General features: G+C 41.1%; 1 protein-coding gene across 1 annotated transcript; it reads left to right on the top strand.

Moving 5' to 3' along the window:
* Positions 1–74: 74 nt before the first annotated feature.
* mtmr6 (myotubularin related protein 6) lies at positions 75–14127 on the top strand. The gene is made up of 14 exons (XM_034298283.2): positions 75–293; positions 5707–5826; positions 8294–8456; positions 8827–8984; positions 9678–9806; positions 10189–10323; positions 10639–10771; positions 10878–10987; positions 11175–11300; positions 12142–12191; positions 12281–12481; positions 12663–12797; positions 13289–13415; positions 13491–14127. The coding sequence occupies exons 1-14, from the start codon at positions 270–272 to the stop codon at positions 13812–13814; spliced, it is 1935 nt and encodes a 644-aa protein (XP_034154174.2). The 5' UTR covers positions 75–269; the 3' UTR covers positions 13815–14127.

Consider the following 14127-nt stretch of genomic DNA (forward strand, 5'->3'; position numbering starts at 1 on the left):
GATTGGACGATATGCTTTTATTCGTCATTGCGTTATCCAATCACAGGACAGAAACCGGAATACAGTTGGGAAAGAAAAAACAAACCCAAACAGCGGTTGAGCAACATCAGAAATAGAGATTATTCATTGGGTGTTGCTTTTTTAGAGAGGCAGGTGAAATTTCATTGCTTTTTTCATGTGCGATCTTATCTGTTTACAGCATCTTTTGCTTCTTAATACGTGATTAAAAACAACAACAACAACAACATCAACAGCACCACAGTGGGCTGATGGAGCACATAAGGACCCCGAAGGTAACGAGCTGAAAAATACACGTTAAATGAGTTAAATGAGAAAATGGCGGTTTATTTAACATTAACAACACAGTCAGCTTGGGTTTTAATGAATTCTAATATAAATAAATTCAGAGTTAGTAACTGTATTAACTGAAATCATTCCCCTGGATGAGATGATGCAGAAATGTCACTGCACAACATTAGCTAGCGAGCAATGTTATTAGCTGTTAGCTTAATTTATTTAACTTTAACCTTAACTTTTTTTTTTAATGTCTCTCTACTACTTTTGACGTCTTTCTATCACTTTTCTCTTCTCTTTTTCTTACTCTAGCATGCTGTTTGTTGTTCTTTTAGCGCAAAAATAATCACAGAGGCCGAAAATTCAGGCTGCGTCCCAAATCAATCTCTATTCCCTATATAAAGTGCACTATATAGACTGAAAACACAGGGATTTTACACACTACATAGTGCACTAGACTGTGGATTGGGCAGAAACTCAGTTCTGCATGCACTTGGATGGCTATACTGATCGATAATCGCCGAACATTTTATCGCGGTGTGTGATAATATCGAGATATTACATATAAAATTAAATTCAAATTTTATTTATCACACGCACACACTACAGAGTAAGACGTGTAGTGAGATGTTTTTACGACTGTCCGTGATATAAAATAGACTTTACACACAGTTAGAAAATGGGAATGTATTAAAAGAAAAAGTAAATAAATATAATGTCAGGATTTAGTATGAATTTAATACGAGTGGCAGCAGCAACAGTCGGATAAAGCGCAGATTAACATACTAATTGGCATAATGACAAACATATAACGAGATAAGTTTATGTTTAATTCTGTCTGAATGCTGCCTTAAAATCAGGTTGTAAATTAAATTGTAAATATATTATAGGTAAATAAATATATCCGAATGACATCACAATGTCGGAATTACTAATTACTAACTGGAAGCTTGGATTTATTTTTATTTATTATTTTTTAGGAAAACTTAAAATTAGGCATCATTAGACCTGGTAAAGTCTTGATCTGTCTGAATACTCGATTCTGATTGGCTGGAAAGTCTGCGTTGAATGCGCAGGTCGTTCCAGTCAGTTTAATCAAATTAATTAATGCGCTGCCTATAAACAACTGTAACCATAGCAACATACAGTTACAGATACACTGACAGCTTCATTATTAGTAGAGACGCGGCACACACACACACACACACACACACACACACAATCTCTCACTCTCTCTCTCTCTCTCTCTCTCTCCCTAATAACTGTTTATTATAATTTATTCAAACAAGCGTAATCTTATCGCACTGCTTTATCTCTGTGTATGATTTAGAGTGACAGAATTCTAGATCTAACGATCCATATGTATAAAATAACTAATGAAAATTAACCGTTATTTTTATCCTCTCGGTCAAATTTTGCACCGCAAACATTAATGACAGCTTTAATTTATCAGTGCTGGCAAGTGACCGTGGTATAAACGCGATAATCCACAGCCAGGTGTGCGTTACACGAGTTTAATGCACTCCGCTTCACATCAGGTGGTTCTTTACCTCCACGTCTTGGATTAAAATCATATAACACACACCTGGCTGTGGATTAATCCCTTAGTAACACACACCTGGCTGTGGATTATCCCTTAGTAACACACACCTGGCCGTGGATTAATCCTTAGTAACACACACCTGGCCCTGGATTATCCCTTAGTAACACACACCTGGCCATGGATTATCCCTTAGTAACACACATCTGGCTGTGGATTATTCCTTAGTAACACACACCTGGCCGTGGATTAATCCCTTAGTAACACACACCTGGCCCTGGATTATCCCTTAGTAACACACACCTGGCCCTGGATTATCCCTTAGTAACACACATCTGGCCCTGGATTAATCCTTAGTAACACACACCTGGCCGTGGATTAATCCTTAGTAACACACACCTGGCCATGGATTAATCCTTAGTAACACACACCTGGCCCTGGATTATCCCTTAGTAACACACATCTGGCTGTGGATTATTCCTTAGTAACACACACCTGGCCGTGGATTAATCCCTTAGTAACACACACCTGGCCCTGGATTATCCCTTAGTAACACACACCTGGCCCTGGATTATCCCTTAGTAACACACATCTGGCCCTGGATTAATCCTTAGTAACACACACCTGGCCGTGGATTAATCCTTAGTAACACACACCTGGCCATGGATTAATCCTTAGTAACACACACCTGGCCCTGGATTATCCCTTAGTAACACACACCTGGCCCTGGATTATCCCTTAGTAACACACATCTGGCCATGGATTATCCCTTAGTAACACACATCTGGCCATGGATTTCCTCTTAGTAACACACACCTGGCCGTGGATTAATCCTTAGTAACACACACCTGGCCGAGGATTAATCCTTAGTAACACACACCTGGCCCTGGATTAATCCTTAGTAACACACACCTGGCCCTGGATTATCCCTTAGTAACACACATCTGGCCATGGATTATCCCTTAGTAACACACATCTGGCTGTGGATTATCCCTTAGTAACACACACCTGGCCGTGGATTAATCCTTAGTAACACACACCTGGCCGTGGATTAATCCTTAGTAACGCACACCTGGCCGTGGATTATTCCTTAGTAACGCACACCTGGCTGTGGATTAATCCTTAGTAACACACACCTGGCCCTGGATTAATCCTTAGTAACACACACCTGGCCATGGATTAATCCTTAGTAACGCACACCTGGCCATGGATTAATCCTTAGTAACGCACACCTGGCCGTGGATTATTCCTTAGTAACGCACACCTGGCTGTGGATTAATCCTTAGTAACACACACCTGGCCCTGGATTAATCCTTAGTAACACACACCTGGCCGTGGATTATTCCTTAGTAACGCACACCTGGCTGTGGATTAATCCTTAGTAACACACACCTGGCCGTGGATTAATCCTTAGTAACACACACCTGGCCGTGGATTAATCCCTTAGTAACACACACCTGGCCCTGGATTAATCCTTAGTAACACACACCTGGCTGTGGATTATCCCTTAGTAACACACACCTGGCCATGGATTATCCCTTAGTAACACACACCTGGCCATGGATTATCCCTTAGTAACACACACCTGGCCGAGGAATATCTCTGACATAAAAGATGGACCCATTTTACCAAATGCTTCTTGTTATTTTTTGGGAAATTTTTCATCATTTTCCCCCTTTTTATAATTTTGTTTATTAGCCTGTAGGTTGTCTGCGCATTGATTTATTTCCGAACGCTTTGTTTCTGAGCGAAAATCCTTCCGAACCGTACAGACTTTATCTCAGGAACTTACTAAATCTCCCGTCCTGGACAATTTCCATTCCTCTGGTCCCTCGTGTCTGCTCATAAAGCTTCATAATGTTAAGAAAGTTTAAGAAGAATACGTGGGGAGTGACAGTATTTCCTTGTCAGCACCTGAAACAGGTTACTGTGCTGATACTTGTGTTATTGTTCTTCTTTTATTAAATTTGCTAAACTCTATCAGGATCCAGCTTCAGTGTGTGTTGTGATGTAAGATATTGCGAGAGGTTTTGGTTTACAGAGAGATGGGTGTGTTTACATTTGTGCAACGTGGCTACACCGTGTCACAAACTTCCTGTATCTTTGCTGCAGTCCTGCTTAATTTAATTGCAATTAAAATGTGTTTTGGAGATTATTTATGGAAGAACAAAATAATACTGTAATGGAAAGATGTTCAGTGTGTAGAGTAAAGCAGGAATAAACTGCAGAAAGTAAACAAAGTGCAAACAGTATGTTATAAAATCTCCTTTACCTCTTAATCAGCTGCTGTATTAAGTGACAGCTGAAGTTCATCTGAGACTGGTGTGTTGCTGAGCTGCAGGTCAGTCGCTGGGAAACGCAGCTAGGAATAAATAGTAGTTTAAATCACACCTGTCATGTCTTTCGTCTATAAATACACAAATGTGATAAGCTCTGTGCGACCTGGAGTTGCATTACAGTACAACAGGGTGTGGTGCAACATTTGTTTGTTTTGTTTTGTTTTTTTTTTTAAATTGAGAGCCAGGTCCAGGAAAAACTGTGCCATAAAACAGGCACCTGCCGTGTGTAAGAAATAAAAGAGTTAGGATAGTTATAATATTTTTGGAAATAAAAGAAAAAAGTGCCTTTGTAACTTCGCTAGATGTTTTTGCTAGTCATTCGAAGGGGCTACTTTTACTGCACTTCACTTGCGTGCCAATTTTATTTCAATTTATTCTTGCATTTGTATTTCTACGCAAGCTTTAATTTAATGGACGCCCGGAACAACTAAATGCAGCCAGTAGTTAATCTTTAATAGTTAATTTAAAAACAAATCTACATACACACACACAGGAGCAAACTTTCACTTAATGGTTAGCCACGCACACAAACACAGTCGAGGGTGCCAATACTTTAATCTTTAACGAAAGAAGAAGAGCAAAGTTTCATGGCTGGCTGTGTAACAAAAATGTGGGCGTGAGGTGCCGTTACTTTAATCTTTAACCAACAAAAAATGGGGGGGGGGAAAGGAGGAGCAAATATTTGCTTAATGGTGGCTCAAGTGTTCAAAGACGGCCAGGGTGCCAATACTTTGATCTTTAATTGGATAGGGAAAAAAAAACCATCAAGTAAATACAAATACAGAGGAGCATCGTTTTACATAATGGCAGCCCATGCATCCTAACACACCTGGGGTGCCAATACTTTAACCTTTAACATAAAAAGGGGGAAGGAAATAAATAAATGAAGAAACAATCAGGAGCAAACGGTCATCACCGAGATACAGCCAAGGGCGCCAATACTTTCATGAATGGCCGAGCACACAAACATAGAAAGGGTGCCAATACTTTAACTCTGATAGAAACTACAGAGGAGTGACGGTTCATGGCACGAACACGGCTGGGGTGCCAATACTTTTAACTTTGAAAGAATATACGTAGACGTGAAGTAGTTCCATGGCACAGATGCAGCTGGGGTGCCAATACTTTTAACCCTAAAAGAAAACTACAGAGGAGTGAAGTTTAACAGTATAAACACACACCGGGGTGCCAATACTTTAGCTTCAATACTGGGAAGCAGGAGCATTTCCTGCGGCTGAATCCCAAATGTCGCTCTTCGCTATGCCCAAGGGCACTAGGTAGGGCACTGAGCTTCATTATGGCAGTGAACAAGGAGCCATTTGGAAAAACTACAAAATGGCGGCTTTTACTTGGATTATAAGGAAACTAAAATGGAGGCTAAAACTAGCCGAGGTGGAAGTAGAAGCAGCGTGGAGGATCATGGGTAACGAACCGAACCGAACCGAGCCGAGCCGAGCCGTGTGGTGGAAAAGTGATCATAATGGTAACGAATGACGTGTGTGTGTGTGTGTGTGTGTGTGTGTGTGTCCTCAGGTGGAGCAGGTGAAGCTTGTGGATCGCTTCAGCAACAAGTCGACGACAGGAACGCTGTACCTGACCGCCTCACACCTCATCTTCGTGGACAGTAACACGGCCAGCGCTCAGGAGATATGGGTAAGAGAGATATTTTTTGTCAAAAGTTTTGGCACCCTGGAATTAAAATAAACAAACAAACAAATCGTTTATACATGTTTATAGCCTACATTATTTATACATTAATTTCACATCAATAGCACTGACCCCGCCTTTATTAATGCGATAATTAGTTATGTAATTGTATAGTTCTATTTAATAATTATATAATTATGTTATGATACTGTCATTGTGGCCATTTCTAATAAATATTGGCACCCCAGATTTTTTATTACAGATTTGATTAAAAGTCATATTTATAGAAACGTCATGTATTTTACAGAGGTTTTTTTCTTTTTTTACATTAATATCTTTTTATAATTGTGAGGTAATCACTTAATTGCGACTTTTTTTTTTAATTGTCATTTAATATCACATAGCTAATGTTTTATCTAGCAATTGCAAGTTAATATTACTCCCTTTCGACTTTTTAATCTCACAATTTATTGCGAGTGATTTTCATGCAACTGCAACTTTTTATCTCACAATTGTGAGTTAATATCACTCAGTTACGACTTTTTATTTCACGTTCGTGAGTTATCGCTCAACTGCGAATTTTTATCTCAGAAAACGAATTGAAAAGAAATTATGACTTTTTATCTCACAGCTAGGAATTAATATCACATAGTTATGACTTTTCTGTCTCGTAATTGTGAGTTACTTTCACACAACCGCGACTTTTTTTTTCTCACAATTGCGAATAAATATTGCATAACTGTGTTTGCGTTTCTGTGTGTGTGTGTGTGTGGCTCGGTTAGGGGAAGGTGATACCCTGATAAGCGGAAATCGATCTGACTCACACTTGTGAGATAAGAAGTTGCAGTTGTGAGATATTATCTAGCAATTGCAGGAAAAAACAGTTATAATAAGGAATAAGTTTCTAAAATAAATAAGACACGAAATAATAATTTCCCAACAATGCCGGATTCAACCCATTAAAAATCACTGTCACTTCCTGTGAAGTTTTCACAAAACAAATAAAAGTGCTCCGTTTTGGTGCTGTTATCGATTTAACTGGGATTTAGTGTTTTATCATTATGTCCCGAGAAAAGCATTTATTGCTTGAGTGTGATGGAAAAAGTCAGTTTCATGTTTATTTTCGTGTTTCAGGCTGCAGGGAATCTTTCCTGCTCAAACTGAATGCTCCAGAAAATCTGATTTGAGCTGCGAGTCTGAAAGTATAAAGCACAATAAGATTATAGAGACGTTTTATGACTGTGGTCATAAACCGATTTCTATTTTTGCAGAGGTACACGCCCATTCCCTCGGCGCTCCTGCTTAATGCCGCAGGCTGATTTTGTAAGATTTATGTGAGTGAAACGAGCTCCAGCGATTACACCGAGTGACTCATCACAACGGCGTAATAATTCACAACGCAGGTTCGGCTGCTGAGCTCCGGTTTTAGTCGGGCGCCAATATTTTTGCACTTATCCCTCATGCATCTAAACCGAGTCTTTTAACTTTTGTCTCCCTTTGTGTTGTCTGCAGATTTTCATATTCAAGGTCAAACGGGTCGCTTTGTGCAAATAAATGTGCATTTTTAATGGCGTCCCGGGGCCTGATTTTCAAAACAGCGATATTAATTAATTAAATTAGTGAATTTAAATGAAATTAATTAGTCACGAATGATGCAGAGTGGCGTCCTGGATCATGTGTCTGATTGTGCGTCCTTTGGATGTCACATGCAAATTTACCTCATTAATATGCACATATTTAAAGAGAAGGAAGACATTGCTGAGAACCGGCTCCTCAATCAATTAATCAATTAATCAATTAATTGATCACATGATCATACAGTGCATGGAACAACATGGACTGTACTGTGTGTATGCAGTTTAATGCTTCCCTGTGGTTTGTTAATGGTTAATAAAAAAAAGGAAATGTGTATATTTTTGTTATATTATTTACAATAAAATAAAATTCTGAAATGTTTAAAAAAAAGTAAATGTCGATGCATCCTGCGGCAAGACAACAATCCAAAATAAAAGGCAAAATTCATGGAAAAATAGTTTAAATTAAAAAAAAATTGGATGTGAGGCTCAATCAGACCTGAGCTACAGATTATTAATTTCTTTTTTAGTTTTATTTTAAAATTTAAATAAAATAATAATAATAAATGGATGTGAGGCCCAGTCAGACCTGATCTGTGTCCAAAAGCTGGTTAAATTTATTTATTTTATTTTATTTGATCAAATTAAATATATTATTTTTTTCCTATTATGCACTAAAGAAGATGTCTACAGGTGTAAGAGGCACGTTATACCTCATGCACAGGAACCATTATGCAAATTCTGCAATTTTTTAAAAAATATTTGTGAGAGAATATAAATTATAAACACATCCATAACCAAACAAACCCTTCATTGGCTTTTTGTTATCGGCTTGTTATCGGATCTGACTCGGATCTGACTCGGATCTGACTCGGATGCCGTATGCGTTCTTCCTGCAGATTCTTCACCACCACATCGCGTCTGTAGAGAAGCTCTCTCTGACCGCTGGCGGCTGCCCGCTCCTCATCCAGTGCCGCAATTTCCGGGTCGTTCACTTTGTGATCCCGCGTGAGAGAGACTGCCACGACGTCTACAGCTCGCTGCTCCGGCTGCTCCGGCCAGGTCCGAAACCTTTCCTGGGAAAGTCACAGGAGCTGATTCATATGTCAAGTTTTAGTAAAGTCAAATGAGTGTGTGAGCGTGTGTGTGCACAAGTGTGTGACTGAGAGTGTGTGAGTGTATGCGAGTGTGTTTGTGTGTGAGAGTGTGTGAGAGTGTGTGAGAGTGTGTGAGAGTGTGTGAGAGTGTGTGAGAGTGTGTGTGAGACTTCCAGCCCAGATGGTGATCTTTCAAATCAGGTGGTGATTTCTGTTTGCCTTTGTAACAGTGTACTTATTTGTGTGTGTGTGTGTGCATGCGTGTGCGCACGTGTGTGTGTGTGTGTGTGTGTGTGTGTGTGCGTGTGTGTGTGTGTGTGCGCGTGTGTGTGTAGTGTCGTACGACGAGCTCTACGCGTTCTCCTACAACCCGAAGCAGAACGAGCAGCAGAGGGAGGAGGGCTGGCAGCTGATTGACCTGGGGGCGGAGTTTGAGCGTATGGGTGTACCATGTGACCAGTGGCAGCTGACGGACGTTAACAGAGACTACAAGGTGCAACGAGAGGTTTATTATCATTTATTCAGATAAACGAGTGTGCACTCGTCCCTCAGGCTGTCACCGATTCATAGGGTTTAAAATGACTGTAATTGTAAAAGATATGAAACATGTAAACGTGTAACAGCCACACAGTCAGACATCACGGTGTTACAGTGCGCCGTTCCCCGTCTCTCCATCCTTCTGCGTATCACTACTGACTATATTCTTTCTTTCCTTCCTTCTTTTTTTTCTATTGTTCTTTTTTCTGTCTTTCATTCTGAACATTTTCTTTCTTTCTTTCTTTGTTTTCTTTCTTGTATTTGTATCTGTTTTTCATGTTGTGTTTGTCTGTCTCTTTCTGTCTTTTGCTCTGTGTCTACTTTTTATCTCTGTCTCGTCTGTGTCGGTCTTTTCTGTCTGTTTTGTCTTTCTTCTTTCCTTCTTTCCATCTCTCTGTCTCTTTCTGTGTGTGTGTGTTTCTGGGTCTCTCTAGTTTCTGGGTTTCTAGGCCGTCTTTCATTCTGTCTCTTATTTTTTTAATTTCCTTTCTATTTCTTTACTTCTTGTCTGTCTTTCTTTCTGCCATGTCTGTTTGTGTGGTTCTCTTTTTTCTGTCGTCCTTCCTTCTTTCCTTCCTTCCTTTCTCCTGTCTGTTATTCTTTCGTTCTTTAATGCTTGACTGTAAGCTGCATGGTGTTGTGTGTTCAGGTGTGTGAGACGTACCCCAGAGACCTGTATGTTCCCATCACGGCCAGTAAACCCATCATCGTGGGAAGCTCCAAGTTCAGGAGTAAAGGCCGCTTCCCCGTCCTGACCTACTTTTACCAGGAAAAGAAGGTAAGAACAAAACGTGTGTGTGTGTGTGTGTGTGTGTGTGTGTGTGTGTGTGTGAGAGAGAGAGAGAGAGAGAGAGAGAGAGAGAGAGAGAGGGAGAGAAATAGAGAGAAAGATGGAGGTGTTTGATGTGTGTGTGTGTGTGTGTGTGTGTGTGTGTGTGTGTGTGTGTATACTTCCTGCTTCCTGGTGAACCTGCTGGACTTTATGGCTTTATATCATGGAGGATGTGACTGATAACAGGTGCTTGTTTATGTGTGTTTACGAGCGTGAGTAGTGTGTTTTGAGTGTGTGTATCAGATAAAACTTGATTACACAGATGTTTTCACAGCTTTTCAGAGGTGTAAAGTAAGTGTGTGTGTGTGTGTGTGTGTGTGTGTGTTAGGCTGCAGTGTGTCGATGCAGTCAGCCACTCTCAGGCTTCAGTGCTCGCTGTCTGGAGGATGAACACATGCTGCAGTCCATCAGCAAAGCCAACCACAACAACCGCTTCGTTTATGTCATGGACACCAGGCCTAAGGTACACACACACACCCACACATATATACACACACAGCTGCTTCGTCTATGTCATGGATACCAGGCCTAAGGCACACACACACACACACACACAAACAATAGCATATTCAGTGGTAAACACTCTTAAACATAAAAGAGATAGGAAGCGTTTCTTTTAGAGTGATTCCACAGAAGAACAGTTTTAAATTCTGTAAACTTTTGGAATATTCATTTTTCTCCACAAACATCCAGAATGTTCTTCAATGTTCTTCATGTTACTGTAAAAGTGTGAAATTTCTGACCAGGTCATTAAAGCTCTGCTCTGAATGTGTTTCAGTTAAACGCACTGGCCAATCGGGCGGCGGGGAAAGGCTACGAGAACGAGGACAACTACTCCAACATCCGCTTCCAGTTCGTGGGCATCGAGAACATCCACGTGATGAGAGCCAGCCTACAGAAACTTCTGGAAGGTCTTCAGAAAGAAAAGAAAGATTTATTTTATAATTTATGTTATCTTGTCTTATCTGTTGTCTTACATCATTTATTTCTCTCTCTCTCTCTCTCTCTCTCTCTCAGTGGTTGGTACTCGTGGTCTCTCCGTGACCGAGTTCCTGGTAGGACTTGAAAGCAGCGGCTGGTTGCGTCACATCAAAGCGATTGTTGATGCTGCCATCTTCCTCACAAAGGTCAGATAACACACTCCGGGATTAAGAATAATATTTACATTAACATTTAAATATTAATGAATTATACACTGACCATATTTACATTCAGTGGAAATGTTCTCTCTCTTTTTTTTTTTAAACTCTTCAGACCCCAGAGCTGTTGATTGTATTTATGTTATTTATGTTATTGATGTTATTGATGTCGCAGGCGGTGACTGTAGAGGGCGCCAGTGTGCTGGTTCACTGCTCCGACGGCTGGGATCGCACGGCTCAGGTCTGCTCGCTGGGCGCGCTGCTCATGGACCCTTACTACCGCACCATCAAAGGCTTCATGGTACGAGCTCAACTCTACTCGATAGAAATATTCCAGATTGAGAGAATTCCAGCAATAAGACTGCGTTCAGATTGACAGTTTAAAGGTGCGGTCAGTGATTTCTAATTCAGGACAGTGTGTGTGTAATGATTTGTAAGTTTCTCCTTAATAAAACTGAATAAAATATCTGCTCAGAGGAGAAACTCTGGTCTCTGAGGTGTCCCAAGAGAAACAGCACTTCAAATGGACCAGTAACATCCAACCAATCAGGACGAGGAAGATGAAAGCGACATCCACCTCCTGCACAAAATCATCCCAGGCATCACGTGTTTTGGGGGCGTGGCTTTGGACGGAATGTTTACATTTGTTTGACTGTACCTTTAAAGGGCCGATTCACTCGATTTTTCATTACTATGTATGTGCATAATTTGCTTTTTGGTTTTTTTATTGTGTGCAATGGAAATAAAATTAAACCGGCAACACTACATGGACCATCAACATCCGAACACACTCTAAAACCCTCTTTTTTGCAAGCTCAACATCCTGTACTAAACATTCAGGAATTCTGTCTTCAGCATCACATGTTTTTGGGGGCGTGGCTTCAGATGAAACGCATATGGGCGGAGCTGCATTTGTTAGAGGGTTATGTTTCAATTCATTTAAACCTTACTCCAAAATCACTGACTGTACCTTTAACACATTGATGTGCAATAGTAAAAGTGATAGGTTTATTTTTTTACTAATAATTTATTGTGTAATCTTTTTGTTATATGCAATAGGAAGAAAAATTGGTAAATAAACAGGTAGCTGGGTCCAGCTTTTCTTCTCAGCAACAAATTTTCCTCTTCTCCCGTTCTCCAAGGTGCTGATCGAGAAAGACTGGATCTCCTTCGGACACAAGTTCGCAGACAGGTGTGTGTATAAGCACGAGTGTGTGTGTGTGTGTGTGTGTGTGTGTGTGTCTTCTCTCTCTCACTGATGTCTCTTCATGACGTCCTCAGGTGCGACCAGTTGGACGGCGACCCGAAGGAGGTATCTCCCATCTTCACGCAGTTCCTGGAGAGTGTGTGGCAGCTGACGGAGCAGTTCCCGCAGGCCTTCCAGTTCAGCGAGTGGTTCCTCATCCAGATCCACGAGCACGTGCACTCGTGTCAGTTCGGAAACTTCCTGGGGAACAACCAGCGGCAGAGAGAGGAGCTGCAGTGAGTGTGTGGAAGCACATGCACATTGATTAAGAAGTGAAGATCAATTCCCAAAAGAAATGTATTGCTGTACTTTTTTTAGGGATTGAATCTCAAATAGTGTTCTGTTAGACATGTAGGTGCTTTTGAGGCGATTACTTACCTACCTTGTGTGTGTGTGTGTGTGTGTGTGTGTTTGCAGGTTAAAAGAGAGGACGTACTCCTTGTGGGCTCATCTGTTAAGCGAGCAGCAGAACTTCCTCAACCCTTTGTACAGCCCGAGTTTCGCAGAATCACACCCGGTTCTGGAACCTTCCACACAGTCCTGGAACTTTAAGTACGCTCCCTACATCATTATTTCATTTCACAAAATTGTAAATTACGCTTCTGGAGTCGCTCAACACCTCAGTGTGTTCTGTTGGTTTGTGTGTAAAAATACATGCAAATTCAATGACACATGCAAAAAAATGTGCAGACTAATTTACAGACAGGTTCCACAGAGGATTGCGTCTTTCACGTGACCAGAATAGCACGTATTTTGCTTTAATGAATATGCAAATTGGGGTGTTTCTACGTAAAAGTACAAAATAGAGGGCGGAGTCAGTGCAAATAGGTTAAGTTAGCACTGTAATGTGATTTATTGCAGCCTGAAAGAGATTGTGTGTGTGAGTATGAACACAACTGAAGGGCAGGTATTACATTTGCAGAATGAATTATTATGTAAATTTTAAAGTTATAAATTAAAATATAATTTGATATCTGCTTGCTGTTGCGCCGCTCGGGAGCCTGGAGGAATTTAATGATTTCCTGTGTGTTTTTGTGCCTCAGGTTTTGGAGAAACATGTACCACCAGTTTGACCGCTCCATGCATCCACGCCAGTCGATCCTCAAACACACTCTCGCACTTAAAGAAAGCAACAAGGAACTGGAGAACACGGTGCGAGGGCTGCAAGAGGTGAGTAGATATCTCCTGACCTTGCTTAATATTCCATGACGGACATCTTACCAGCTTTCTGCTTTCTCTCTGCAGAAGCTGCAGAAGTTTGGAGTAAGCACGTCTCCTCTGAACCACCAGAAGGAGCGCAGTATTCCTTCTCGGCCGCGGTCTCTCATCCTCGGAGCTCCGGTCAGCCGAAAGGAGGCGCAGCAGGACGAAGACGAGGAGGAGGAGATTTATGGAGAAGAGGCGCTGGAGGAAGAGGAAGACGTCCCACCCAGCAGCAGCGGAGAACGGACAGTAGAGGGCAGCAGTGCCTCAGACAACGGCTACACGGAGCTGCAAGGCTCGTTCGGCTCCAAGAGCGAGCCGGCTGTCGTCAGTCTGGAGTTCGGAGTGGCCCGAATGACCTGCTGAGGCTCGCTGGAGGACTGAAATGTGTATATTGGTCAGGATCAGTGATGAGAGATAGATGAAGAACATACGTGCGAGTGTGTGAGTGTGGGTATGAGTGTGTGTCTGAATATTTGGCATCAGCGAGGCTGTGAGCATACGTGATGACTGCCATGTGTAAAAAAAAAAATAAAAAGAAGGATGTGTTCTCTAATGTAAATCCAGTATAGATGAGCTGTGTGTCATAGTCCGGAATGAGAGGAGATGAATTTTTTAAAGAATGTTAATAGCACCAAAAGAAGCAAATTAAATGTTTAAACAAAGAGGATGGAAAGAA

Source organism: Pangasianodon hypophthalmus, chromosome 22, assembly GCF_027358585.1.
Source record: "Pangasianodon hypophthalmus isolate fPanHyp1 chromosome 22, fPanHyp1.pri, whole genome shotgun sequence".
Classification (NCBI taxonomy): domain Eukaryota; kingdom Metazoa; phylum Chordata; class Actinopteri; order Siluriformes; family Pangasiidae; genus Pangasianodon; species Pangasianodon hypophthalmus.

What these genes read in the sequence shown, in the direction of transcription:
- mtmr6 (XM_034298283.2), top strand. Translation starts at nt 270, where the DNA reads ATGGAGCACATAAGGACCCCGAAG. An exon ending in CCAGCGCTCAGGAGATATGG is followed by an intron (nt 5,827 to 8,293) that starts GTAAGAGAGATA and finishes TTCTTCCTGCAG; the next exon opens with ATTCTTCACCACCACATCGC. An exon ending in CGGTGCGAGGGCTGCAAGAG is followed by an intron (nt 13,416 to 13,490) that starts GTGAGTAGATAT and finishes TTCTCTCTGCAG; the next exon opens with AAGCTGCAGAAGTTTGGAGT.